Source organism: Aspergillus niger, assembly GCF_000002855.4.
Source record: "Aspergillus niger supercontig An06".
Classification (NCBI taxonomy): domain Eukaryota; kingdom Fungi; phylum Ascomycota; class Eurotiomycetes; order Eurotiales; family Aspergillaceae; genus Aspergillus; species Aspergillus niger.
Genome location: NT_166522.1, coordinates 541,136 through 567,723, shown reverse-complemented (window position 1 = coordinate 567,723; position 26,588 = coordinate 541,136). Strand labels below are relative to the sequence as shown.

The 26,588-nt window shown below is 46.3% G+C and overlaps 9 protein-coding genes across 9 annotated transcripts; 3 read left to right on the top strand and 6 right to left on the bottom strand.

The window, feature by feature from the left end:
- Positions 1-2,371: 2,371 nt before the first annotated feature.
- Positions 2,372-3,098, bottom strand: An06g02260 (hypothetical protein; the record flags this gene model as incomplete). The annotated part of the gene is made up of 3 exons (XM_059748110.1): positions 2,372-2,561; positions 2,772-2,846; positions 3,025-3,098. The coding sequence occupies 3 exons, from the start codon at positions 3,096-3,098 to the stop codon at positions 2,372-2,374; spliced, it is 339 nt and encodes a 112-aa protein (XP_059605321.1).
- A 503-nt stretch (positions 3,099-3,601) lies between these two features.
- On the top strand, positions 3,602-5,482 carry An06g02250 (hypothetical protein; the record flags this gene model as incomplete). The annotated part of the gene is made up of 10 exons (XM_059748109.1): positions 3,602-3,645; positions 3,679-3,704; positions 3,782-3,909; positions 4,055-4,068; positions 4,190-4,214; positions 4,451-4,490; positions 4,853-4,977; positions 5,111-5,164; positions 5,374-5,389; positions 5,433-5,482. The coding sequence occupies 10 exons, from the start codon at positions 3,602-3,604 to the stop codon at positions 5,480-5,482; spliced, it is 522 nt and encodes a 173-aa protein (XP_059605320.1).
- Positions 5,483-5,882: 400 nt separating this feature from the next.
- Positions 5,883-6,721, bottom strand: An06g02240 (uncharacterized protein; the record flags this gene model as incomplete). The annotated part of the gene is made up of 2 exons (XM_059748108.1): positions 5,883-6,574; positions 6,628-6,721. The coding sequence occupies 2 exons, from the start codon at positions 6,719-6,721 to the stop codon at positions 5,883-5,885; spliced, it is 786 nt and encodes a 261-aa protein (XP_059605319.1).
- Positions 6,722-9,296: 2,575 nt separating this feature from the next.
- Positions 9,297-9,873, top strand: An06g02230 (uncharacterized protein; the record flags this gene model as incomplete). Its single annotated transcript, XM_059748107.1, has 2 exons — positions 9,297-9,610; positions 9,780-9,873. The coding sequence occupies 2 exons, from the start codon at positions 9,297-9,299 to the stop codon at positions 9,871-9,873; spliced, it is 408 nt and encodes a 135-aa protein (XP_059605318.1).
- A 634-nt stretch (positions 9,874-10,507) lies between these two features.
- Positions 10,508-10,850, bottom strand: An06g02220 (hypothetical protein; the record flags this gene model as incomplete). Its single annotated transcript, XM_059748106.1, has 2 exons — positions 10,508-10,772; positions 10,816-10,850. The coding sequence occupies 2 exons, from the start codon at positions 10,848-10,850 to the stop codon at positions 10,508-10,510; spliced, it is 300 nt and encodes a 99-aa protein (XP_059605317.1).
- A 667-nt stretch (positions 10,851-11,517) lies between these two features.
- An06g02210 (uncharacterized protein) lies at positions 11,518-13,949 on the bottom strand (the record flags this gene model as incomplete). Its single annotated transcript, XM_001391005.3, has 3 exons — positions 11,518-12,730; positions 12,785-12,932; positions 12,992-13,949. The coding sequence occupies 3 exons, from the start codon at positions 13,947-13,949 to the stop codon at positions 11,518-11,520; spliced, it is 2,319 nt and encodes a 772-aa protein (XP_001391042.3).
- Positions 13,950-15,979: 2,030 nt separating this feature from the next.
- An06g02200 (uncharacterized protein) lies at positions 15,980-17,278 on the bottom strand (the record flags this gene model as incomplete). The annotated part of the gene is made up of 1 exon (XM_059748105.1): positions 15,980-17,278. One exon carries the CDS (start codon positions 17,276-17,278, stop codon positions 15,980-15,982), a length of 1,299 nt encoding a protein of 432 aa, XP_059605316.1.
- An 810-nt stretch (positions 17,279-18,088) lies between these two features.
- Positions 18,089-18,889, top strand: An06g02190 (uncharacterized protein; the record flags this gene model as incomplete). The annotated part of the gene is made up of 3 exons (XM_059748104.1): positions 18,089-18,096; positions 18,421-18,599; positions 18,843-18,889. The coding sequence occupies 3 exons, from the start codon at positions 18,089-18,091 to the stop codon at positions 18,887-18,889; spliced, it is 234 nt and encodes a 77-aa protein (XP_059605315.1).
- Positions 18,890-19,577: 688 nt separating this feature from the next.
- Positions 19,578-23,918, bottom strand: An06g02180 (uncharacterized protein; the record flags this gene model as incomplete). The annotated part of the gene is made up of 15 exons (XM_059748102.1): positions 19,578-19,894; positions 19,959-20,050; positions 20,104-20,230; positions 20,286-20,480; positions 20,559-20,617; positions 20,871-21,239; positions 21,301-21,327; positions 21,383-21,558; positions 21,615-21,793; positions 21,854-21,909; positions 21,968-22,464; positions 22,536-22,558; positions 22,660-22,741; positions 22,787-23,486; positions 23,656-23,918. 15 exons carry the CDS (start codon positions 23,916-23,918, stop codon positions 19,578-19,580), a joined length of 3,162 nt encoding a protein of 1,053 aa, XP_059605314.1.
- Positions 23,919-26,588: the final 2,670 nt, after the last annotated feature.

Sequence of the window (26,588 nt, the reverse complement as noted above, 5' to 3'; positions counted from 1 at the left end):
ATACCCGTGATGGTCCCAGTGTCGTGGCCATACAGAATACTGCCAGAGGACGCGAACAAACCTACCCAGATGGCTGGCGACGCAGCCCCCTTTTCATTGGGGGAACATTTGAATAATATAGCCGTCGCTTAAGCAGTTCATCGAATTCATGATTGTCCCACAAAGCAGTGAGAGATCCTTCCCATGTATAACAAGATATTGAGGACTGCAACAGTGTGCGCAGCGGGATAGCAGTCCTTGCTAAGCACTTGGGATCCCGACTGTGCTAACCTGCCTGCCGACAATCAAAGTATGGACTTGACGGGAGTGACCACCCAAAACGCAATCCAAGCCCGGATTGGGCAGAGTCGGCCTGGTCGCCAAGACGGTCCGTGTGGGGTTGAATGACACACTCCAAACCTTCCAAAGAGAAAAACGCAAAAGGGCACAGTGGGGTAGTCTTCGTTGGGAGAGTGGCAATCGCGTAAGAGCCCCTCCAATGGACCTTGCCCCTAGATACCATCCAGGCTTTTCGGAGCGACCAGGGAAATTGTGTGGAGCCTGCTTTGGGCACAAAATCAATTTGGGGCCAAGTAGATGGCAGGTGTTGAACACTAAACCGACTTGATGATCTTTTGGGATCTGAATGCGCCACTAAATACATCTATTCCGTCGCCCCATGATACGGTGCATTTGGGCGGATACAAAAAATGCAACCAATTTATTGCATCATTCAGTTGCGATACGTGCGAAGTCAATTGACCTCTGCATTGTACGAGACGCGACGCTTCCCCGTGGAGAGAATCTCCACACACGCACGGGGGAAAGAGTTTCCAGGCCCCGCGAAAAAGCTTCTTGGCCAGTCTGCTTTAGTCTTGGCCACGGTCTGGCTTGGTTCACATGGACCAATCAAACTCGAGAGACGCCTGAACCGGAACATGGCGGTCTTGGCAATCCGCCGATCCAGGACTCGCCGTGGAAGTTCGCAATGGAAGTTGGCAAATGGAAGTCCCGGTATACAAGAACCAGGAATTAAAGAATTGTTTACCCTATCGCCATAAGAGACCTAGAACGCCAGCGGCTAGAGTGCAACAATTTAACGATCGGAATACTAGCAAAGTGGAGTTGCCCGGCAAGCAACAGGTGGCAACAGATGGCAACCACCAAAAGTTGAGACTGAGTTGATCTTCATGCTCCTCTGTGAATTATCAGGGAATTCCGTGCTATTCAGGAATGGGGAGTGCGGAGACAGCCAACTGTCTCATGACTCGGCGGAACTCGTTGGTTGGTTCCGTTCCTCGTGATCGAGGGACCCAACCCGATTTGGAAAGTGATCAATTAGCCATTTGAAGTATCTTTGTCTCATTGACCTGGGTCTAATGAGTGTGAGTTCCTAGGCAATGGTGACCAGCACGCCCAAACAAGGTTAGCTAGGCTTTCTTGCTCGGTAGTCATGGTACACAGAGAGTAATGGTGGGTAACATACTGGCTGGTACCGTGTGCTCGAGACGGAACGTATCCCAGTCATTGAGGGCCTGTCCGTTGGGAACAGGGAGTGTTGCCGCGGTGCTTTGCCTTGGTATATACTGCTCTATTCAAACCCAGGAGGCTGTGCTCGTAAATCGCATTATCATGCTGCTTTCAGCTACGATTGTCCGTGCTTTTACAGCACCTACGTTATCAACGTCTACATACATGACATGCATTGCTTCTACTTTGTTTAAATTCTTGCTTCAGCCATTGAAGTCCATGCGTAGCTGGCTCGGTCAGATAAGAGGATGTTGCGTTGACTCTGTTGATAATGGATGAATTTTTGACCACATGACGCGAGACCAGTCATCAACGACCGTGGTTCTCTGCCATGACCTCCTACAGTACTGGTCTCGGTTAGCTCAGCTAGAGGGCCAGGCTTTGTGGGTAAAGCTCTTGTTAGAAGCTCCCGTGCTCAGCAATCACCGTCAAATATCGACTCGAATTAATGAGACTGATGTGCGCGTTTTCCATGGAGGCACTGATTAACCTCCAGAATCTTTCTCATCTCAAGTGGCTCGGCAAAGTCATGACATTCAGTTGGATGAGTTGTAGAATTAACTGGGTGAGGAAAAGGTAGGTTTGTAATTCAAACGAAGTACGGATTTCTAAAGATGACCAGCTAGGGCTGTGCTCGACTGAAGCCAAGGTATCCCTTGCTGGTACGCGAACGGTCAAGTTGTGGGATAAAACTGCCCACTCGTTTTGACAGATTTTATTCTGCTTTTCTATTGACCAATATTATCATATAGTCTCACGCTTAGTAGGACGTATTAATGACCATTTATTTCTTATTTAAAATAGGCATGGTCAGGTATTCCATTTAACCGTCTTCTTTAGAACGGGTACGCGCCATGAGGAATTAGAGGACTTTGATATCTGCAAATATCCTGGCCAGTATATTATTTCTAATTAGATATAGAGCATCATGCTTGGCATCGAAATGCGCGGTATATAAAGTTATCTTCATGGACCCACCAAAGCCAGCCAGCTGTTGTGTGATATTGTCCCATTTTTGAATCATTCTCTTCCTCAAAGAATAATAATTATTGCTATAGAAGTGCTTTCCATTTCCTACACTTCTCTAGTCCTCTCATTGGAGTGAGAAGGCTGACTTGGTTTAAGCCCGAGTCGACACCTCCAGGCCCAGTGGAAATAAGGTAGTATTGGGACAGGAGATGTTTCAACAATACCCCCGAGCCTTTCTTACAGATACAGTACTATATGCTGAAGTAGGAGTTGCAGCAAGCCTGCGTACGCACCAAATGACAACAAGGGCTCGTTTTGGCTTGTTGCCACGGAAAAAATTCGATACAGTCTGGGAGGTGCTGCCACAGCTAAGAGACCAAGTCATAGATTTCTGGATTTCTAAAGGTTGGGGTAGGACACATCCTCCACGATTGAGGACGGCAACACATATATACCGTTTCTTCTACCAGGAGTGGCCTATGGAAGCTAACTGCATAAATTCTTCTCCATCGCAAAAGCTTCTGCAACAGTATCCTGATAGCTCACCTGGAACCCGTGTTTACCAGTATTGACCTCCTCTTCTGGAGCGAACTTGTGTGTTCCTCGGGGCTCAACACCATCTTTGGCCATTGAATCATGGGTCCAGACATGTGCCCATAGTCAGCAGAGATTGTGTCGAATATATAGGGAAGCCCGATCAATTATCGTCTCTTGCTGTCGTCTGATTGGCGTCATCATTTAACAAAAACTATATGAATAATTTCAGATAAATATAGGCCCGTTTTCTCTGAATCTTATATTTGATAATCTCTTATAGAATTGCGTCTCCGCTTTCCGCGTGTCTACTTAAATCACTGTCCTAGTACCTAGAGTTACTATTTCTTTGAAGCACATTAGAGATGGATATAGAATAGATAATATATATTATCTTTGCCCAATCTATACTGGGAGAAAGTCATATAACCTGCCCAGATGGTGTAGATTTGGCCGTTGAATACAAATATATTCAATAATCTTGTAGAAATAAAAGGAAGCAAAAATTACTCGCAATTGCGGTTGAAGTGGAGGTGCGGTTACGCTTTACTTAATAAAAGATGAAAGTATTGTTAACTGCTTCTGAAGAATGACTTATGTACTGCAAAAGGCAAGTCTAATCTCTGCTGCACGGTAATGACATGAAGATATATTGTGTGATGATAGCGCGAAGAAGCTGGTGAAAAACGTGGGTAAATCTCTCTCTCTGTATTCAGAATATAAAGACATACCCAGCAGTAATTATATAAAGGATATGCAATTATTATAGCTAAAGTGAATCTCCATGTCAACGCGCCATGGGTATGGGAGAGTATTATCCAGCTGCTTGATGGTGTTGGTGCTTATAATGAGAATGTAGCCTCCCTGCGCGGATATGTTATTAATACTATAAGTAAAGTAGATAGAATGATTTTGCTGGAGAAATATTTTATACTGTCAGCTTCGAATTCGCCATTCTTTGATTTCTGTCGGGATTGTGATGCCAGTTTTTTTTTTTTTTTTTTTTTTTTTTTTTTATGATAATATAATTTAAATAAGACAGTTAAACTATGTATTGTAATTCAAACTACCAATGACTTTTATATGAGATTTTTTTCCTTATTGATAAGATCCATTGGGTAATGACTGCATGGCGTGTAATCCTCAAAAGCCAGATTATATATAATAGCGTTGTTAGCGCATATGGGCAGTCAACAGGAGGAGTAAGCCTAGTATATTTTGTATCTGGAAAGAGCTTTTGCTGACTGATTCCTCAGCTGTACAACTTCTATCAGTGAGATTATACAACAGGAATATTCTTTAAGTGCTTGTATTAGACGGAATGCGGGTTTCACGAATGACGCAATCGAAATAGTCGTCTCGCTACGGTGACTTTACTTGCTGATGAAAGAGGGATCGAATTTTATAGTTGCTCTTATGGCAAATCTAGGCATTATAGCCGGCGCATGATTTCGCGAACGAAAGGGCCGCAGACCGATGTATGTCGCTGCCTGACGCAGCTGTGGACTCCAACCGAAGGATAGACTGATAAACGACTAGACACACTCTCCTATACTCTATTTCATGCGCCCGCTGAACACCACCCCTCAACACTATTGAGTTTATTATACTCAATCTTCTATTGAGTACTACTTTCAAAAAGGGATAGAGAAAACAATAACCGAATTGCAATGTCATGTCACAGAATAACAAAGACTGCGAGAAGCAGCGGAGCACCGCGAGAACAAAGAAAGACCAGTATAAGAAGCAGCAGAACACTAAGTATAATCTAGTATACTATCCTACCTTCTTAATTATTGCTATAATTCTCTATCCCAAGCTACTGTCTAAGTTAAGATAGATAGGATTCTTGTAATCCTCACAACCCTCACAATCCAGGCCGACTCGGCCGATCCAGAGATTATCTATACTAAGCCCATCGTCCCATGGCTTGACTACCCGCAACTATTAGCAAATCTAAGGAAGGTTTGATTATACCGCTGTCTTTCTCTCTTATCTACTATTGCCTTCTAATATCCAGACTAAAACTATTACGGATATCCATAACAGACTGATTTATTTAAAGCATCTTTTCAGAATATTAGACGAGACACGGTAGATAACTTTATCGAAAAGAATATTAAAGCTTTGTGAGATGGTAAATTTTTTAAATGTAAGTTTAATATTCAAGACTGTGTCATCTTCTATAATTATATAAATTTATTAGAACTATCGCTGGAGAACAGTCTAGAGCAAATCTATCTTAAGAACGTGCAGACATCCCAACAGCTGGTAAACACAAGATTTAGAAAAGGCCAAGAACGAGGAAGAGGAGCCGTGCGGAGATAGAAAAGAAATAGCACTGATAAATAATACAATCAGTACATTAACCAGTTCTGTATGTATCTTGTGGGAGATGAGAACAATACCTATATATACAGTGAAGCTTAAAATACCGTATAAAGTAATAATTTGTCCATTAATAGAATAGAGTGGCGGGTCTACACTGATGGATCTGGCTCGCATATCTTTTTTTTTTAAAAAAGCAATAACTCCATTGATTTACATTCTGCCTAGGTACATAAATAAATTGCAAACATTGCTAACCAGTAAGGGTGTTGAACCCTTACTTCACCCCCGTGGGAAAAGAAATACACATTATCGGGTCAGGGTGTTGTACCTCGACCATGTAGACATAGAGATTATGAAGCCTCAGTCCTCCTAAGTCCAATACTTTTTTGACCCTGTGGAAATGATATAAATGCAAACGAACCCTTTCCATCCACAACTAACCAGGAGACTCCCCTGGAATGTCTATGTTGTTAGTGATCACTTAAGCAAGCTGCAATAACTGACAAATATAACATTAGATGCCCTACCTTAGGTATCCATTATCTGCATGAACATGCGTCCCAATCCCAGTTGCGGCAGTTGGTGTCGAAATTGATGCAGAAGCGGCCTCCACACCTGCAGTGATCCCAGTCCCAGATCTCACAACCTGGAAAGTAGTTGGGACACCACTGTCCGTGGCACCGATAATCAGAGGGGTTGCCACTGCCTCCGCCGACTCCGCCTACAGTTGATCCGCCACCTGTAGCGGGTGCAGCATTATTAATATTATTGATGTTGGTGTTGACGTTGTTATTGGTGTTTACATTGACATTTGTGTTGGTGTTGGTGTTGGTGTTAGTGTTGGCGTTGGCGTTGGCGTTCGCGTTGCCGCTGGTACTAGTTGCCTGGCTAGATGTTGAAGTCGAGGTTGAAGTTGAAGTCGAGCTGGTCGTAGGCGCCGATGTAGTTGAAGAAGGTCCAGTGGTTGCCTGGTTGGTATTGGCATTGGCATTGGTATTAGTATTAGCATTGGTATTTTGGTTAACATTGGTATTTTGGTTAACATTTGCGTTGGTGTTTGCGTTGGTGTTCGCGTTGGTGTCTGTCGGTGTTGGCGGCGCGGTGATGCTTGCAGTTTGCCGGCGGTAATTGTGTTTATCTTTATCAAGGCACTTGCATTCGCGGGAGTCCCACTTCTTGCATTCGCGGTCTACCCTGGTGCACTGATGATCATCATAATCATGATAATTACCTAGTGATACCTTAGCGGGACAGGGGGGTTTAGAGGGAGGTGTCCTTGTGTACCTTGAACATCTTTGTACGACCCACCATTTGCTACAGGCGAAGCAGTAACAGCGCCAGTAAGGGCTGCAACCAGGAGGGTGTAAAAGACCTTCATTTTAATGTTCAGTGAAAGATATATGTCAGATATCTTTGAAATCGAAGAACGAGACACTTGTAGTGAATTGATGCTGTGTTATGAAGAAGAACATCGATTTAAACAGGATGTTCCTTCAGATTTATAGTATGATGTTGATTCATCGAGACTGCCATTTTGGAGCAATGAACAGGGCCCGATGAGGGCTAGAGGATCTAGAACAAGTACATGTAAAATTAGGGTTATGAAAACGGAATCCTAAATTAAAGTTACGGAATCAGAAGCTTCAAACATACAGTGAACAAGGTGAGGGGTAGTGTACGAACCGAGGGCCGTCAAAATCATATCTTTAAAAGGTATAGATCTTCCCATGGGTATTCAGAACCTAATCATAAAAGACCCCTATCGACCCTTAATCGAACTCCAGCAGGTGAAGTCCTTGTTCCGTAAGATGCTGAGATACGAGATCCACCCATGAGTAAAACCTGTACTCACACTCGTAATAGTGGGATGATGATTGTCGACCGGGCAGCTGTTATTCACCAGTACTGTCCTAGAGAGAGCGCCTACAGCCATCTGCATTAAATTATTATGATCCAGAGCGGCTTCGTATTTCCTGTTTGAAGTTCTGCTAGCGGCAAAAACCTTAAAGCTTATGTCACAACTTCGCGTGGGGTTACCCCGCCCAACCCGCCTTTGTTGGGACCGTCCCGAGAACAATGCAATTCAGAAGTCTGGAGTCTGTTGCTGGGTACCCAGCAAGGGCCATACGTCCTCTCCGATCGGACTCTGCGTGAAGTGTCATCTTGGAAGGTTCTAGGCCGTGGGCAGGCAGCTTTGTAGATCATAGAGGCTAAATACAGCCCCGTAGACAACTTGAATAGCGAGGTGCCGGCTATGCTGGCAAGGATAGACTATATGACTTTAGGCCAGTCTACAAATATGTCACGCTGCAATGGCAAACTCAGTATGGTCTGAGCATGGAATGAGACAATTCTAGATTCATGCCCAAGATGCACAAACAATTGCCTATTAATTGAAAAGCAGAACATTTTTGGAGCATTGCTAAAATTGCTTCTGAATAGCTAGATTTTAGAGTACTAACATTGGCCTGATTAGGGGCATCACTCAGTGGTACCAGCTTTGCCAAGAAGGATCTCCGCACCAGGCAAGTCCTGGCTCTTCTTTTTCTTGTGCAGATATTGCTGGTCGGTTAATTCTCCCGCTCAGGCTCTGTATATGCGCAAGGTTCTGAACCAGCCTAACATCTGCCCGAACAGTAAGGGTGGGGCCGTCATGACACGCTGATGTGAAGGCGCATGGTTATTCCGCACGGTCGAGGCGTACAAGTAGGTTTTGGCCAAGCATCGGATCCAGCAAATACTGAATGGGGTGTTTGAAGCCCATGCTTTCTTCTCGGGTGCAGAATTAGGAGTACAACCCGCGTATTAGAATGAATATCTGTAGCTCTAAGTATTACTTCAGAAGGTTAGCGTAGCATTGTCTGCACGGTCGAGCCAAGGGTGCCAGTCCAGATGGCTTCGTAGACTTGCTCATATAACATTCAACGACCATCATCGACCGCATCTACGAGCGCCATGAAGAGCACCCTACTGGAGACTTAGTGCAATCCGCTCCATAACCACGCCCAACGCGATGATGTCAGAATCTATATGTTTGTTTTATGCATCGCCGCAACCGGTAATTAGAAATCTTGAGATACCGGGATTCATACGAGGCCTGGGCGCCTCTACGGCTGAGCTTCCTTTGAGACAAAACCTCCCAGTTCGTGGTGTACCTATCATTCGGCCCCATTAGTTCCAAGACGGGTCTCATTTGAGATAACTTAAAATCCCTCTACATCCACGAACTTGTTGGGCCCCCGCCCTCTAAGTATTGCGTTCCTTGGAACTTCCCATTCCTTGCGGTGAGTATATGGAGTGTAGCCACCCGACACATAGTAACCCTATACGATATCGTTCATGTGCCTCTCCTCATAACTTGAACTGGCCCGGTCCTGGAAGATCACTGTGTCGGTGGAGGACCAGAAGAGAAGCTAATCCTGGCTTAACCAGTTTAGCAAAGCTCAAGCTTCCTGCGTCGATACCCACAGAGACTGGGCGGCCGTCGTCCAGTATCCAGATTCGGTTTCATTCTTGGAAAAACATCTATTCATTACCTTCATCTGACGCATTCCTCCCCACATTTGACTGTGAACCCAAACGGACAAGTAAAGTGGTGTCGTCAACGTCTGCCGAGTTGAAGGAACGCAGGTCAATGTTTCTCTAAAGGTGGTGAAAATAACTTGTTTCACTACGTATGCTGCCCATCACACCCCGCCTCGCCTATAGTCGCGGCTGCCAGAGCTGGCTACAAACTCTCGAAGACAAGCCAAACGGAACATGTGAGTGATTATCGGTAGTAGCCCGCGCCCACCACCCTCTCTCCCAGCAGATACCACCTCAACCCTTAATTCGAACGACAATCGGCTTTGCGAATACTTACAAACCTAGCGTTTTATAATCGCTCCAAGACGATATCCAGCACCGTGTTACGCACTTATTCGCGACAATCACAGCGGAACCCATCTACAAAAATGGACAGAACGCCTCCTTTCTTGGCAGAGGACTGGGATTCGCGTCCATTCTTCAAAACAAGTGGTACCAGTGATGACACGAGGACGTACATCACCTCCTTTGTCGCCACCTGCAGTTGGCGGAACTGTGTGTCTTTCCGATTGAACTATCCGGTGGTGCCCAAGGGAAAAGATCGCCTCTGCGTTATTCTTCACGCGGAAAGCACCGTAGGCGAGGCTGAGACATTAGTAGTGGCACTCTGCGAGTCGGCTCAGGAAATGCTTGACATTGAACCAGGCGGGAATAAATATGGTAAAATTCCCAGTGCAGCACGGTAGGTGCAGGCTTTCCAGACTAGGCAGAAGAGATGGATGAGAAGTATTAAGCCCCTATCAAGATCATTGAGATCAGGTCGAGGTGACGAGAGTGTATAAAGTGCAATGTTATGTTGAAGACGGTGAAACGACAACAAATAAAAGATCGACTGTAGTGGATTGACTTAGTGAAAAGCCTGAAATGATGAGGCATCCTCTTTATCCACGAAGCGGGAAAGACAGAGAAAAAGAGGAACTACTCCCGTATACTGTGATGGGGTGAAGGCGTAATAGAAACAGAAAATACAAATCTTCCTACACTTCGAGAAGAATACAGACATCATCCTAGAATGACTGGCTACTTAAAAAAAGGGGTATGTTATAGGGCAGGATTCGACGGAGGAAATAAACCGGAGTCCGGTGCATGACTGGGGACCAGGACTCTTAACTCATCATAAGCATTGCCCAGCTCGCCCAATCACAGTCCTAGGCCAAATCTGAGTTACTAATATGGCGCTGCAGTCTATCGTAATCCATCGGCTGCTAAGGAAGAGTTTATGACGAAGAAACCCTCCGTTTCTTCCCCCTGTATTCTGTACTCCATATGGTTTTGCTTATCCAGCCCCCTCCCCGCCCACTAGCTAGTTATGTACCAGATCCCAGTATCTCAATGCTACGATGACACTTCATTCGTCGAGCCAATAGGGGAAACGGATTCGAGTCCAGATAAAGGAAATGATGTGAATACATCCAAATGTGTCTCTGCCCGTGAGCACGGAGGTGTGGACTGGCTGCTGGAAGCCTTGTTCTTTCTACCTGCTATTCCTAGCTTTTTTGTTGATGGCTTTTCTGGTCTCACTTGACGCAACTACTTAGGCGGTTTTTATTTCTGTATGTTGGTCACTAGTACATCTCCTTCAACAGTCGTGAGATAGTCTAGTCTTGTCGTGTCCTCCTAGACCATTACCAGTAAACTTTCTGGTACCACTCTTACCCCATTCTGGGCCAGCATCTCTTTCACCCTCGCTGTTGTCCCTGTTAAGCCAATATACACTACTGTCCCTGACATCCTCGGACAAAAGATTCTGATCTATACGGCTTTCTTTCTCTTTGCTGTTGGCTCTGTCGTCTTCTCTGTGGCCCGTAGCATGGCTGTCGAGACCTGAAGGCTCAGCCCTTCCACTGACAAGCATTTACAATTCCTTCCGCATTTGCTTTTTATTACGTGTTGAGGTCATTATTTGACCCAACAAGTTCCATATTTCTGATAGACGCTGGTTAAGGGGATGTTATATTTCGCTTCACAAGATATATAGTTGTGCTAGTAGCCAGCACTTATACAACCATGTCCTCTTGCACTTCATCCTATAGGCGGCTACGAATCTATTGAACAGTGCAGAACCATAGCCACTATTCATATGTTTCGACATGGCCCGAAAGTATTAACTGCGACACAAGGAACTTGACAGTTCTCTCCTTGACGGTGCCGATGGCACTTAAGGCTATCCTCGCATGATACCCCGCCCACTGAAATCAAACCACTATAGAGCTGGAAGTGTGTCCTGTCAAACTACAAACTTTATTCCTGAAATATTCTCTTTGGGACGTGTTATATGTAGATGGTTGATATGTCTGCAGTGCCCTATTTATTTGATCTCATCTACCCTATAGAACTCCCGAACCACCCCCGCGCTCCTTTTCCCCCTTCTGATGGCTGAAGTGAGTGATCTGGGCCTCGCCCCTACGCACCTATCATTATCTTCGGTCTAAGGGGTTGGGGGGCAGGTGGTTCGCTTACTGTTCGACACTAATCATGATTTTGCTCGTAATGACTGCTTGGCTCTATATTGTAGAAAGTGGTGTCAAACGATGTAACTCCTGTCATGAGATATCCTAGTGTGTCAAAAGTGGTACTATATGTGTATATTTATCCGCTCAAAGCCTCCTCTAGAAGAAGAGCCGTATTCTGATGCCCATTGCTTAATGCCCAGAATAGCGGTGTCCTTCTATTCCGATCTTTGGAATTGACGTCCACCTTTCCAGTTTCTAACAAAGCTCTCACCCCGGCTTCAAGTCCATTGCCCGCCGCCCAAGATAGCACAGTCCGACCCTCTTCTCTATCTCTTGCTTCCAGGTCCGCCTGTCCCGTCGCGATTAACACCTTCATGATTTCCTGATGCCTGTCAAATGCAGCCCAGGAAAGAGGAGTTCGCCCGTGGTATTTCTCAATGGTGTTAACGTCCGCCTTACCGGTTTCAAGCAGCCATTTAACGATTTCCAGGTGGCCCCCTCCACACACCCAAGAAAGGGCTGTGCGGTCTGATGATTCATCACGGATGTTTAGGTCGGCTCGGCCGGTGGCTAGAAGCAGCTTGACAACCGGTTTCATTCGCTCTAGAGAATTAAATAGCGCCCAGGTCAGTGGCGGCCGGTTTTGGTAATCGACGGAGTTGATATCCACTTTGTTGGTTTCCAGAAGGAGCTGAACAATTTCTGCATGACCAGCCCCTGCAGCCCATGATAGAGGCGTTCGACCATAATGTGAGTCTCTGGTGTCGACGTCCACTTTACCAGTAGCAAGCAACAATTTCACGACTGGCACAATACCTGCTTCTGCAGCCCACGATAGTGGTGTCCGACCATCTTTGGGGCTGTTCAGATCAAGGTTCGCTAGTAGATCTTTCCCATTATCAAGTAAGCTTTTTGGCCCTTCATCCCTCTGCTGCACATGGACAATGTTCTCAGCTGAACCGACGATACTCATCGCTGCCTCCAAATTGCGCGACGTCACCAGCAAAGAGCCATGTTTTGCTTCTGGAGCCAACGATAAAATCGGAATCTTCTCCGTCACGTCATTCTCCAGCAGAACAGGAAGCCCCGTCTCTTGGGAAAGACCTACATTTTCCACATTGTCCAGAATCATCAGCCATGGCCCATTTTCTTCATCAGTGAGCCAGTCCGATACCAGTTCCACAATATCGACTGCTGGGTCGTCTTTTCCGGGTAGATCAAGACGGTCAGCTAGATCTTGATACGACCTTCTGTATCGGGAGATGCTGCTTGCGTATATCCAGAATACGGATAGCCAGGGCATGTGTTGTTGGCTTCGGTAGGCATACTCTAGGGCGATGTATGTTTTACTGAATCAGTGTTAGTGAGAGTTATCATGATTGGTATGAGAGTGACTTTCTCACCCTATGCCTTTATTTCCAACGAGAGCTATACCGAGATAATGTTCAAACGCGGCTGTATCATATCTTCTAGCAAGCTCGCTCATTATAGAATCACTGCCAGCGAAATTTCCATTCCTCTGAAAGGGAACCATGAAGGTTTTTCTGGGTGCTGCGACAAACAGTCAGCAGAGCATATACTCTCGCAACAAACCAAGTGTGAATACAGACCATTTCTCCTCATAGGCTTCGTTCTCTCCACATGCCCTGGTGGTATAACCGACAACAACTCCTTCGCATAACCAGCGGCGACGCCGGCAGCAGAAGGTTGCCAATTCTTATTCTTATGCGAATCGGCATAGTCACAAATCCCTCGGATTACCAAGCATGGGAAATTATTCACCAGCCCGGCAGCCTCCATCTCAAAGCACAACACCCCTCCCAATTCTGCTGCGAGTCGGTCTCGTTCATGCGCGTCCTTGAGTACTTGATTCCCTGACGCAATTGTTCCATAATGCACCATAATGCCATGACCTTCACGTTCATCGCGTTGGATTGATCGTTCCTCGTCGCATTTCTCACACGTCGCACCTCCAGCATGGTTATACCCCGCCTCGAACAGGATATCCCTATTTTTATCTTTATTGCGCGTAAAAGCAGGCATTTCCTTCAATTTTTCCGTATACTCAGTCATCGTTCCCCTCCCCAGAAAATGCCTCGCCCGTAACAGGGCTACTGCATTCAGCAAGATAACCGGGGGCGCATTCAAAAACCCCGTGCGTACAAACCCACTCGATGTGCTCTTCCCAAAATCATACTGCACCACACCCCCAGTTTGATTATCCGGTCGACCGACGACCACATCTCCCAGCCGAATGTCATGCTCAGGGCTGGGGACGCCCCCGCCGATTCCCACCATGAGACCGAACCTGATTGACGGAAACGCGGAGCGCATTTGGATTGCCACGGTCGCAGCGGAGCTGGTGCCTATTTGTCCATCTGGGAGACATGTAATCACAACATTGTGCCCGGCTATATTTCCTAGGATGAATATGCTGGGATCATCGATCTGCAGGCGTATGCTGGAGTGTTCGGTGTCTAGCATTGCTTGTGCGGCTGCTAGTTCGATCGGCAGAGCGCAGACCCAGCCTACGGTGTAGTCTTCGCGATGAGGTTGGCGTTCTCTCATTGTAATAATATCGGTGCCCTTCTTTCAGAATTAGGGGACAGGATTTTGTTGGGGCGTTGCGGCTGATCTTAGATGTGTCTGACAGCCTTGTCATGAATCTCACTAGTTGGTAGTTCCGCCTCGCGGGGTTCGACTGTAGCTGGTCCAATCATATGCCACTTCTAGTATTTGTGTACCTTATCACTTACTAAAATTATCTCGATAGTAGTAGCACATGGCATTCTACTAACACATGTACTAGTTATTGCTTGGGTGAGGAACTGCTTTGGGGTACCTACTCAGCTGTGTACAACGTATACTGGAGAACTTTGATGATTCCTTTCTCTTCTTGTGCCGAATGCTCCATATCCTTTATACTCCAAATGAGCAGTCCTTACTAACATTCATGAAAAGACGATGAGAGAAGAATATGTAAAGCAATCAATTATCTTTGCCTTAGTCTTTCTCTTACTTTATCATAACTATTTATATGTTTTGATACAGATGACTGATGTGCGCCCACGTTATACAAGACTCATACATGCCAATTTAACGGCCAAGGCGTAATACTAATAACAGACTGATGACTGAGTCAATGTTAGGCTCCGACATAACAGCTCACATTTTCTTTCTATAAATAGCTGTAATAGACATGGCAAAGCTCACCGAAAAGGCTCAAGATAGCTGGGCTCAGCAGCCTGCTGACTAAGACTCACAAAGCTGACGTCAGTTAACTGACTAATTTAACTAGCATAGATTTTTCAGCAATCATATTATTGGACGGCAACGAGAGCACACCTCTCTACTGTTTATCATAAATACTATGCGCTACGCTCTCTCTGGCACACATCTTGTCAAATCTCAACCGAGCCGACTAAGGGACGGACCCAGACCAAGGGCTTGAGGCTGTGGTATCAAAGAACAGATTTTCTTTGCCTCTGAGACTAATCTCCATAATTCCATTGAATTGATCGCATGGATCACGAGGATCCGCCGGTGGTGTGTGGTCCTGGTGGTTCACTGCCCGATTACGTTACAACCCAGGGTGCTTTATAAACGCTCTTCCTTTAGTCCTTGAGCGACATGATCTTATTGATAAAACTTGTGGTGGTAATAGTGATATGATGACAAGAAACTAAAAAAAAAAAAAAGAAGAAGAAGAAGAAGAGGAGGAGGAAGGAAGAAGAAAAAAATAAGCCTAAACCTTTGCTGAACCATAGCCCCTGAATCTGACGCCATCAACATGGATCGCCAACTTAACCAATCTCTGCCACGTATGTGAAGCGACGATCTTACCTCAGATTCTGTAACGCTGCTCTGCGTGGTATTCCCTCGGAGATAAGGGAAAAGACAAGGCGAAGCCATGCTTACTGCAATCTCCGAGGTCAGGAGTGGCGCGGCGCAGATCATCACCGGAGCCGTTCGGACCACGGCTAGACGGCAGTTGACTCTCACCCCTGGATAACAATGGCATCCACAAGTCCATCCAATCAACAATTGAAGATTCTTAACGACAAGCACAACGTACAGCTTGAACAAATAGAAAAGTCTTAACCACATATTATACCGCCCTTCTGGGTCCCGGTCTCGCCCCCCACCCCCACCCAATACACTCGCATCGCTGAACTCCCAGAACTGGCAATTGAACAGAACAACTCGATTGAGTAGTCAACCTTATGTACCTAGATAGACAAAAGTGGCATCGACGGCCATGTTGGGGCAGTAGAAATCATAGTATGGCTCCGATTTGTAGACGTCCAGGAAAAGCGAATATATTACATGAATACTGTGAACGAAGCCCTACGTACGCATAAGTACGGACTTGGTTACCTCTTTGAGCTTAGTTTATTACTTTGGCCTGCATCTCATTAGCTTTCTATGCCATACATTCTACTCTAATACCCTTGCCGTGTTACATTGCTCCACAGGGGTCTAATTGCGATAGTTTAGATAAATTTGACTACGGTATTCGACTTGTCTATCTATAACGAAATTATGGGCAATTCATGGATGGAAAGATATGGAGGTTTGGGGGCATAAGAAAGATGGGTTTAGGCTGTCCCGAGCTGCTCTTCATTCTCGAAGCCAGTGTAGCTGAAGCCGGCGAAGGCGGCGCCAATGTCGGTGCTACTGCCATTGAGAGTGAGGTACAGCAAGTAGGTCTGGTAGTCGAGTAGGAAGGACGAACTGTTAGCAAGGGCGAGCGACAGGTTGGCCCTAGCGATGGCGTCGTCGAGTTGGGTATAATTGGCCTGAGTAACCCACTCCCGGGTGGACGGGACGTTCGAGCCGTTGCTACTGATAGTCACGTTGGCTAGCTGCGCTTGGGCCTGAGCGATAGCCCTGGCGAGGAAGCTGCGCGAGTTGCCGTCGCTCGTCATGCCCACGGGAGCGCCGTACTCGCTGGTGTTGGTAACGGGCACAAGCCAGAGGCTGACATTGAGGCCAGCTGCGGAGTCGTTGGTGAACTTGAAGAACTTTTGGGCGTCGGTGAACTCGCCGGGCCGGTTGGAGATGAATAGGTTGTCCCGTGAAAAGCGCATGGCGTCTTCATAGACGACCCCGTCGATGTTGTAGGAGGTGTGATCGGCGCCGCCGACAAACAGGCCGGCAACCTCCTGAGCGCGCTTCATGGCCCAGCCCTTGGGGCCGTACCAAAATAGCGCGACATCGCCAGATGCAATACTGGTGTCAAAGTTTTCCGCAGCAATAGCTGGGCCGGAGCCACTGAAAAGGTCGGCGTCAAAAATAGTGCCTTCCGAGCTCGTCTTGTCGGCGATGTCGATATTTCCGCGATAGACCGAGTAGGTACCGTTGGCATTCTGAGTGACGGTGTCGACACCAACGCCCTCGAGGTAGTCGGCATCGATGACGTCGGTGTAGCCATCGCCGTTGGTGTCCCAGAAGCGCACCTCAAGGCCGGCTACGAGGTTTGTGACAACCGACAGGGCGGCAGCGTTGTAACTGTCTGCCTCAGTCTCAGCCTCGTAGCCACCCCACCAGCTCGCGGTGGTAGTGTTGTAATACAGCCAGGCCACTTGATTGACCAGATAGCCGTCGCTCAGGCACTGGCTGACGCTTTGAAAAGCGGACTCGGTACCCGGGATGGCCCACAGGTTGATGTAGAATTCACTGGCGGCAATGACAGACTTGACACCCTCAAGAGCGCTCCCCTGCTTAAAGTACTGGTCGTACTGAGTGGCGGTGACATTGGCGGCGTCGCTGCCCATGTCAAGCACAACAGTGCGGAGCAGCGTACCATTGATCTGGTTACCGGAGTATGCAGTGCCGCAGGCAGCCAGGCCAGTGGCGGGCAGCATTGCTAGAACTGAGGCGCTGGCGAGTCTCATGTTGGCTCCAGCTTGAAGATTAAAACGAGTGAAGAAGCACGATGAAAACGAGTGGCGGGTGAAAGAGTGTTGTTCAGGATGTTGAGGACAGTGGACATTTATACCTTAGGACAGCAGAGGTAGATATACTAAGCTGATACTTGTCCTCCTTTCTCATCATCGATGACGAATCCCTTATGATTAGAATCCGGCTCGGGCGAGGTGGTGGGGCTGGTATGTGGGGGTCGCAATCGGCAATGTGCCTGATATTCTAGGTAGGAGATGTCTATGAAGATCTCTTCCCCTATTCTTCCAATGATAATGCCTACTCCTCTTATCGCACAGATAAATCTTTTAAGCTTGTTTTCACTATCGGGATACAGCAGGTAAATAGACCTTAAAAAGAATCCTTCCATGTAACCGAACGCTGCACTTGCTGGAGTAGTTGTGCAGGACATGCCGGTCCAGCTACATACTTCTGGAATTAGTCAAACGTTGATCAACAGAAGAGTGTGATTTAATATTACCCCGTCTCGCGGCTTACTCGGTTTCAGTCTGTAGTAGAATTATTAAATTATTCGTCAAGTTATGCGGGGTATACAAGTCTAGCTATCAACCATAAACACCCGTTCCCCGCTAGGGTTGGACCAAACCACATAACTCCGAAGCTTGGCTAACTTTCTCAGCAGTGGAACTCAGGATCAGAGAAACTTGTCTCCATTGAGTTTAGTCTCCGCATAATTCAAGCGATCAACCGAGGTTTGCGTCAAGAGTGATTAGCAGCACTAGTAATTTTGCTGAAAAATAGGATACGTTATGCATCACATGACCATGCACAAGTATGTTGTGGTCCATTAAATGACTCGCAAACACTGTCTAAAGCAGCACGTGACGGAATACATGTATCACGTGAATAGTTTGCCTGTACTGGTTACTATGCATTACTGCTGAGATACTGTAACGTGACAGTGCATATTACTGACTTTTCGAACACACCTCCTTAGACATGGCAGGTCTCGCCCGAAAAGCTCGGTATCAACCAGCATAGCATGGCTCAGCCATGAGTGTGGGAGCCTGGAAATCGACTTTGTAGAGAATTTGTGCGCTTAAAAAAATCCTTTTTTTCCAGTAAAGAAACTATTTTAGATACGAATATCTGCCAGTTCGACTATTATATGTGTAGGGAGCATAAGCTCTGTTATGTACTGCGAAAGGGCGTCGCTTGCGGGCGGAAGCGGTCGCCCGAGGTGTACACTTCCGATCACAGCCGAAGCTTATAGAAAGAAAGGTTGTACAGCAGGATTTGGTATAACACTATCAGCTAGAGAATCCTGCCAGTTATGTATGTAAGAAATTATTCATGTTTTCAATAGATTTTCTTTTTTTTTCCCCGGTGCGGCTGAGTAACACCTGCTAATTTTCTTGTTTCTATTTTTGTTTACCCCTCTGCTTATTCTATCAAATCATAAAATCTTTCATCTATCTTAGATCCTTAGCTTATCATGTGAAATATACTGTATACACACTATGCGATACTGAAGTGAAAGAGTATAGCTATAGTCTATAACTAAATACTTGTAACTAGATTCAGAGTGGTTAACAGTTCGAAAACTGTTTTACAATGCTCTTTAGAACAGAACCCCGCAGAGCTTATATGTTGCAAACACCTAATCAAACACAGGTTAAATATACAGCAACAAAACATCTACGTATAAATAAACTAACATTTCTAATTGTTATCATATTTCGATTTATTATTCAGCAGCTGTATGTATTTTATAAATTTTTCATGATTTGGTAATAGGTCTACAGTTATTAAGGATTTCGGAATATACACGTTTCAGTTTCGACCAGATAATGTTATTTATATATTTATAGTGGCTGACGTGCTAAGCGCCAACAGCATTCCTAGGCGTCTTTCTTTTCCCGGAGGGTTGGTGAAACAATTGTTGATGACTCGGCTTTCAGAAATGGATATACTTGTCAATGTAGTTCCACTTGGAAAAAGCTTCAATTAATAATACCGTCCATGTTCTCCGCCGCCTATGCTCTCAGATTATTACACATATGACACACAACAGGAAGTGACGACAAGGTATGACATGCCTCAGTAACGCATCTAATGACCACTACAGACTGCATGGGAATATGCAAGTGAAGATGAAAAATTTTGGGTCGTTTTATAGTGAAAAGATAAAAGCCTCTTGCATTCCTTAGTTATTCACGGGATGAGCCCTCCGGTCACGTCGAACCATTGCAGTAGATCACAACAATCTATTCACATAGTCTCCAATCACTGAATACAAAGTAATCCTTGCTGTTACTCGCCCATCTCTAGCACTATTGTCTGAGCATTTGCCAAGGTTCTTTGGCATGCTTCTACCCCTCGCTTGACTCCTTCTGTATATTCAGGATGCTCTCCAGCTTCGGAGATTTCTCCCTCAACCGTGACCGTAGCCCGTAAATCTCGGGTAATATTAGAAACCTCCTCACGAAGCTTGTTATCCAACTGTCCAAATGCTCTGTCGATCATTGTTCCATAGTCGAGAGCAATATTGTCAGCAAACTCTTGGAACAGACCCGAAGAACTGAGATGACGGTTCATAGTTTGCTTCCGACGCGAATCACTCCCCGTTCCTACAAGAGCCATTTGGCATTAGTGCGAAAACTGTAGTTGGATAGAAGATGGGAGATATCATACCACTTTGTTGCATGCAAAGGTTGTAGACTGGACGCATGACTCCCCCAATATATGAGCTCGCGTGCCCACCCACTGTGTCATCCGAGATTTTTCTGCAAAGCAATTTAGTTCATCTTACAGTAGCATACAAAATCGTGAGCAATACTCAGTGTCATCAATAAGTCGTTCTATGGAGTTATGAACGGCGTCAACTACACATATCTGTCGCATCCGGAGGTTCAGAAGCAAGTTCCCTAGGGTTTCCGGGGCCAGATCGTGTTGCTCTGGCAAGTCTAAAGTCAATGAAACCATGCATTTACTCTTTAGGAGGTTTGGAGAATGGCTTACCGCGTATAGAATCATGCACCCCTTGAAAAATCCTAGTGAGTTCGTCCTCAAGCTCCTTACCATGTTCTTCAAGCCAGTTCAATAAGGTATCCCACGCCAGAGAGAGCTGGTTTATTCCCGGACCGAGAATCTCTTTGTTCCAGCAGCGATACGGCTGTTTTGCCGTTTCATGCGTTCCATAGTTGCGACAGAATGCTGCATATGTCATGTGGTGCCACTGCAGGTAGCCAAATTAGGTATGAATAACCTTGCGGTACTGTGAGTTCCACTTACAGTTGCCCATTCCAAGCTCGCATCGACTGCATGGTCCCTCCATTCGCGTCGACATCTGCCTGTACCAGGTGTTACTCCTTCATTCACTAAAACTGGCTTGTAAGTCGATGCGTACGAATTTGATGTGTAATGGCATCGGAGAATTGCCTCCTGAGGCTACTTTGTAACAAGTGTACCTGCGAGCCATCACGAGTGGTGCTCTACGCGAATTAGCAAACCTCTCATTTCTGACTAAGCGGCCAACAGTAGATGTAAGTAGTGTAGAGTCTGCACCGAAACAGAACAAGTGAGTTTGGACATCAGGACAATTACCGTACCCCTGTCAGAGTGCTTTCAGCTTCAGCCAAAACCCGCCGCAAGACTTCAGCCCGGGCCATAGTCACGGTGCTAGTCCCTGATAAAGCCCATTGCGTGATAGAACCCAGGAGCGCTGGTACTTCCTTTTGAAGATAAGACACCGTGGCTTGGAACTGCGCATCTGCGGGTACTGATTGGCAGTACCGCCGAAGTTCTTGGATACCACTGAGTGCCAAGTACCCATTGGTCTGTCGTCGATCGTCCTCTCGATGGTCAGAATAGAGCTTATTGCTCACACAGAATACGCGAGCCATTTCCCCCCAGGCACTCAACAAAGAGTTAGTCACAGATGTATTTCTTCGCGTGATGAGGAAATGCGTCAGCCTGGCAAGATTCGGGTCAGACGAATCTTCTAGTTGGGGCAATCAAAGTCAAGTTTTCTTACTGAAGCTCAAGGGCGTCTTTCTGATCCCTGTAATGAATGAGAAAAAGAAAGGTATGAGGTACTGTGCATCGGAGCCACTTACCTTAAGTCACTTTCCTCTGCAGCGAGACTTCGCATCCTACTTCCGTGCGATTTTCGTCTGCGAGTACCTGTCTGTCCGATCCTGCGCTCGAGTTGCCGGATTTGGTTATTCATATTCTGGATACGTACTGCATCTGCTGCGGGTGCGGAACGTGCAGTCTCTTCGGAGTTGACGTCCTGCATTTCACTGGTCACTTTGATATCACCTAGACAATGAATAAAGAAGTACTTACCTCTGAGCGAGTACACACAATGCGAATAGGCTGATCCCGCGCACATCGACGAATGATATCACCTATTGACTGATCGGTTGTACAACGCATGATAGTGGTCACAATAAACACCTCGTCGCAGCTGTGGCGTAGATACCTTTCCGTCGCTCGCACCCGAGCGTAGTTTAAATCGCGGAATCCTGAACATCATGTTCTTAGCTTGATCCTGACGCCACCGTTGTGAAACTTCGGTACGGTACCTGGGAGGTCGGCCAAAACTAAACCTGTGCGTAGGACAGGCGAGCGCAAATAGACCCTGATATATATAAGCCACATAACGCACCAATTTGTTACACTTCACTTCTGTTATGTACCTGATCAACTTCACAAAAGGCCACAACGCAGGATTATCACCGTCACTGTCATTAGCCATCAGTCTGTCAAGATGCTTCATGCATTGATCAGCATGGCTAGACACAACCGTATACTGTAGGTTATCACGCCCCCCCGGTCGGTTATCTAAGCCCGACGTGGCCCACTGCAGTAAGGCGGTCATAATTGTGGCCACGGCCTCATCTCCTTCCTGGGCAAGAAAGTCAATGTCCAACTCTTGCTCATGAGGAAAAAGGGATCTCAAGGTGTCCCAGGCTCTTTTAGCCGCAACCTTGATATTCTCCTGTTCTTCCGACGTTCTCACTTCACGAAAGGCTTCCGTGTAGTATTTCCGAACGCTGGATAAAAGCTCCTCGAGGAGCTCACAGATCTCGTCTTCGTCCATGAAATCCGCAACAACGGTGTAGTTCTCTGGATAAGTGTCGTTTACACTCCGGAATTCGGTAACGACAGTGGTACAGGCAGCGCCGTCTCCGCTCTAATCGAAGGGTAGACCATGGGGAATTAGTTATCATTGGCCTATTACGATGTCTTGTTTCGACAACTCACCGACCGCGCCAAGCTCTCTTGATCTAGAAGTGAGTTTATCAAACTACTCTTCCCTGTTCATACAAATCAGCCTCTCAACGTAGGCGAATCAACACTCTGGATCAGCCATCTTTCCCATACTTACCTACACCCGAGTCGCCGATGAAGCCTACCGTGCGTGTCGCTGGATAAGCGAATCGACTCGCTTCAAGCGTTTTCTCGTATAGCTTCGACAAATCAGTAGTATTGTCGTGGGCAAGGGCATTACAAACCATCACTTGTGTGAGGCTCGTAAGCTCGCTTCTAACATCTCGCAGTGCATTCTGAAGTCGGATATCATAGATAGGCTCCCGGGGAAGAGCATCATGACGAATGTTGTAAGCATCCTCGTCGTTGTCTTCCGCTACATCACTCTCAGTGTTGAGCGTAGAGCTCCTGTCAGAGTCAGAAACATAACTATCTGCGTCTTCCAGATTCAGATTCTGGAAATGAGAGCTGACATCCCCAGGGGGTGAGATAGGAGTTGGTGACCGTTGTTGGCTCGGTCGTATGGAAGAGGGCCCTATAGGGCTAGGTGTGGCATTGTGTAGATCTCGGTAGGTCGTTCGATGAGCGCTGCGGGTGGGTGTTAAGCCAGACTCGTTATGAGTTATATTAGATGGATTAATTGGTGGCTGTTGTGCTGCAGGAGAGATGCTATCGCTCAGTCGGAGGTTTTCAAAGAGCAACTGCGCGGTTGGCGTTGTAGAGGATTGGCGACCTTCTGGGATGGCTGAGCTGAAGCCGTCGACCGACGAATTCGGGGTCAGGCATTCGGGGGACGATGGGCTGCAGGAGAAGGTAAACTCGACAGAAGGAAGAGGCCGATCTCTGTCTATGGAAGATGGGGGGGTCTCCGCGCTCCTGGTGGGAGTAGTCCTGAGGTGATCCGCGTTGTCAGCCATGGCGCTGTTATTGCACACCTGATGTTCACTATGCAGTAAGTAGTTGTCGGGAATTTCAGTACCTGGGGACTCGCCGTCGTTAAAAGGCTGAAAAGGAGGCTGAGCAAGCGCGGCTTTGTACGGCGCTTATGAGCGTCTCATGTGGTGGGGTAGTGCTGCGTAGAGAAAGAGCCGTCTCTGCTAGCCTCGGCGCCAACCATTCCCAGCCAGAAGCATGAAGCACTAGTAAAATTACAAAGAGAGTCGCACTTTTTTGGTCGTTTCGACCCTCCTTCTGGTATGCACTGAAATTGCACTCGTAACAAGGATACTTCCTCCAACCTGAACCCATTGCTACCAATTGATAATTGGGTATCGGAATAACAGGGGATTTGGGCCTTACTGGGAACCTCAATATGTGACCTTCATGCATTCCATTATAGTCAAAATACCATGGCCGACCTTGACGTGCTTGGTGCATGGTAGACTACCTGGAGCTGAAACGATTGCGTGCTTTTATCTGCGGGAGACAAGAGTGTCCATATAAAGCTTCTCCTTGCGTCGAATTGATGATTAAAACTCCAGGTTATCTCTTTTCTTCTGGCCTCACATACTTGGGCTATGAAAACAAATACGTTCTTGTGAAACGCCTTTTTGATGAACGCCTGGTAAAAATTCTCTGAAACCACATATTTTACCGCTGTCCTTTGTCACCTGGTAACCCACAATACATGTCTTGCTGTCAATCCCGGTGCCAAAAGTAATTAGACAAAATGGACCATGGCAAAGCGTTCCTCTATCTCCCAGATGTGCGCCGGTGACCCTTCAAGCATTCCAGGCAGACCCTTCCTTTGTACGTGCTGCTTGCAAGTCTGAATATGAGACAGTTATCAGGACTGTCGATCTAGCCAGTCGGGATTGGGCGCTTGGACGATAAGGGGGAAAGCCGTGACGGCCCGGCGCAGCCTTAAGAGCCACTAACCGTTCAGCCACCTTACTCAATTGGGAAATACTACGAGTCAGCTATCGTCCTACTAGTACGAAATATTCCCTGGGCACAGCCTTGTCGCACATTCCAACCGTCGTGATCATTATCAGCAACCAACCAATAGTGATAAGTTATCTCGATCCATGACCGAGGGAAAGAGATTACAACTTGTCTAGTAAAATAGGGAACATGAACTAATTATCGTGGGTTAGCCTGCTCCATCACACTAACGCGTCTCGCTACCAAAAAAAGTTGCGGGGATAATACTTAGTTTCGCTGGCCAAGCTCGCACAGCCTGTCCTCAATGCTCACCTAAGGATGACACGAGTCATGTGATGTCCTGTTGTCCTTTCTTAGAGGTCAAATCATCAAGCCCATATTCACGTGGCCGTTGAGGACATGAATAGTTGACATTGATTATCTTGATAAATTGACCCATATGGTCATTACCTGTAAAGTATAAAATTATATCCTATATTTATCAAAAGATTATGGCAAGCAGTTTGAAAGTTCTTCAAGGCAATAACCAACTACACCTGAACATGTGTAGCAAACTACATGAGCGTGTTGGATCTTATTATGTTGATTGTGTAGGAAGCGAAGAGGCCGTGCCTCCTATAGATACATGATGGTAGATACATGATGGTTAAACCATACTAGCTAGGAAGGAGCGGTGATCATGTGACAACATGACTGCACGAACGAACAACCCCCCGGGTGCCTCCAATAAAGGATGACATGACTTCTAACATAAATCCTTAGATACTCTTGATCTACATTTGATCTACATTTATCGACATGAAAAACAAAACAAAACAAAAAAAAAAAAAAAAAAAAAAAAAAAAAAAAAAAAAAAAAAAGATATTGTAAATGAAATGCATGCGGTTAGATTCTGTGGAAATGAGGTGACTCCTGAAGTAAATTACACGCAAATGTGGATGGTAAGGCCACACCACATGACTGTATACGTCTTATATATTGATATGCCCAAACCGCCGAATTAATGTGTGGGGTTGGACTGAGATCCTCCCTATCGACTATCCTTTGTTGTCTAAACATAGACGTAGGTCATAGCCATCCTTAGATGCCAGTGCCTCTACCTTTTTGGACTACGAGCTAGTTTACAATCAGGAAGCCAAAGTTGGGTAGGGTATATCCTGTAAGTAATGTTGTTTGCCTTCTCCACATGAAGATGACCCGTTATCTAGAAGTTGTTTCCTCCCAGTAGTTATATTCATGTGTGGTTTGACGATGCCTAAGAACAAGTCGCAGGAAACGCCCCTTCCTGGGTCGAATTATTTCAACAATAAAGGCCATGGCCGTTGTTACGACGGTAACGAGGTAGTGACTATCCGTCCCCGTAGTTCATAAACGAACATCGCTGCTCCATAGTAAACTCTGTGGTCCGTAGCTTCAAACCACTCCAGTACATAATTCGTCTCTCACGGACGATAGAAGAGAAGCTGCTTTGACTTGATGATAGCCTTTTATTCATAACTGTACTTCTTTATTGGGTGGTTGGTTACCCTTTCTCTTGCCCGACTTGGAGGGCTCGTCTGAGGTGCATGCTCTTGGAAAGGGGCAATATAGAATAATACTCACCTCTAGGCAAAATCTGGCACCCGTCAGAGACATGGAGGTCGCCCCATTGCATGGTTGTGTCATCAAAACACCAATAAAAGCCCACGCATGCCGAGGCCAAAGCTAAGAGAAGAACAAGTACCTATTGCCGGATGGTCCACAGTCACCGAGCAGGAAATCACCAGTAAAGTAGACTGCATTAGCTTTGGCCTTGGAGTGACGCCTTCAGACAGCTCTATTCGGGTTAGGGCTGCCGGTTGCTAATTGAGGTCCAACCTGTGTAGTACCAAGCCTGGTCACGCCCCGACTTATTAGTAGTGTTACTGGCCGTCACACTTGGAACTATTATTAATTATCCCACGAGTTCAAGAAATATCTCAATAAGTCATTCTGGTGGTTGAGACCACCAAAGACCAACCCTTTATACTAAAGATAGTCAATTCTGTTGCACCTAATGCCCAGGATTTCAGCTCATAAATATCAGCCATATCCAATCCCGCCGCATATGGGGTGCACCACCCCCAGTGGGTTAGGGATTGTCTGGGATCTATCAGCAGTTACGGTTTCGAATATTCATTTTCT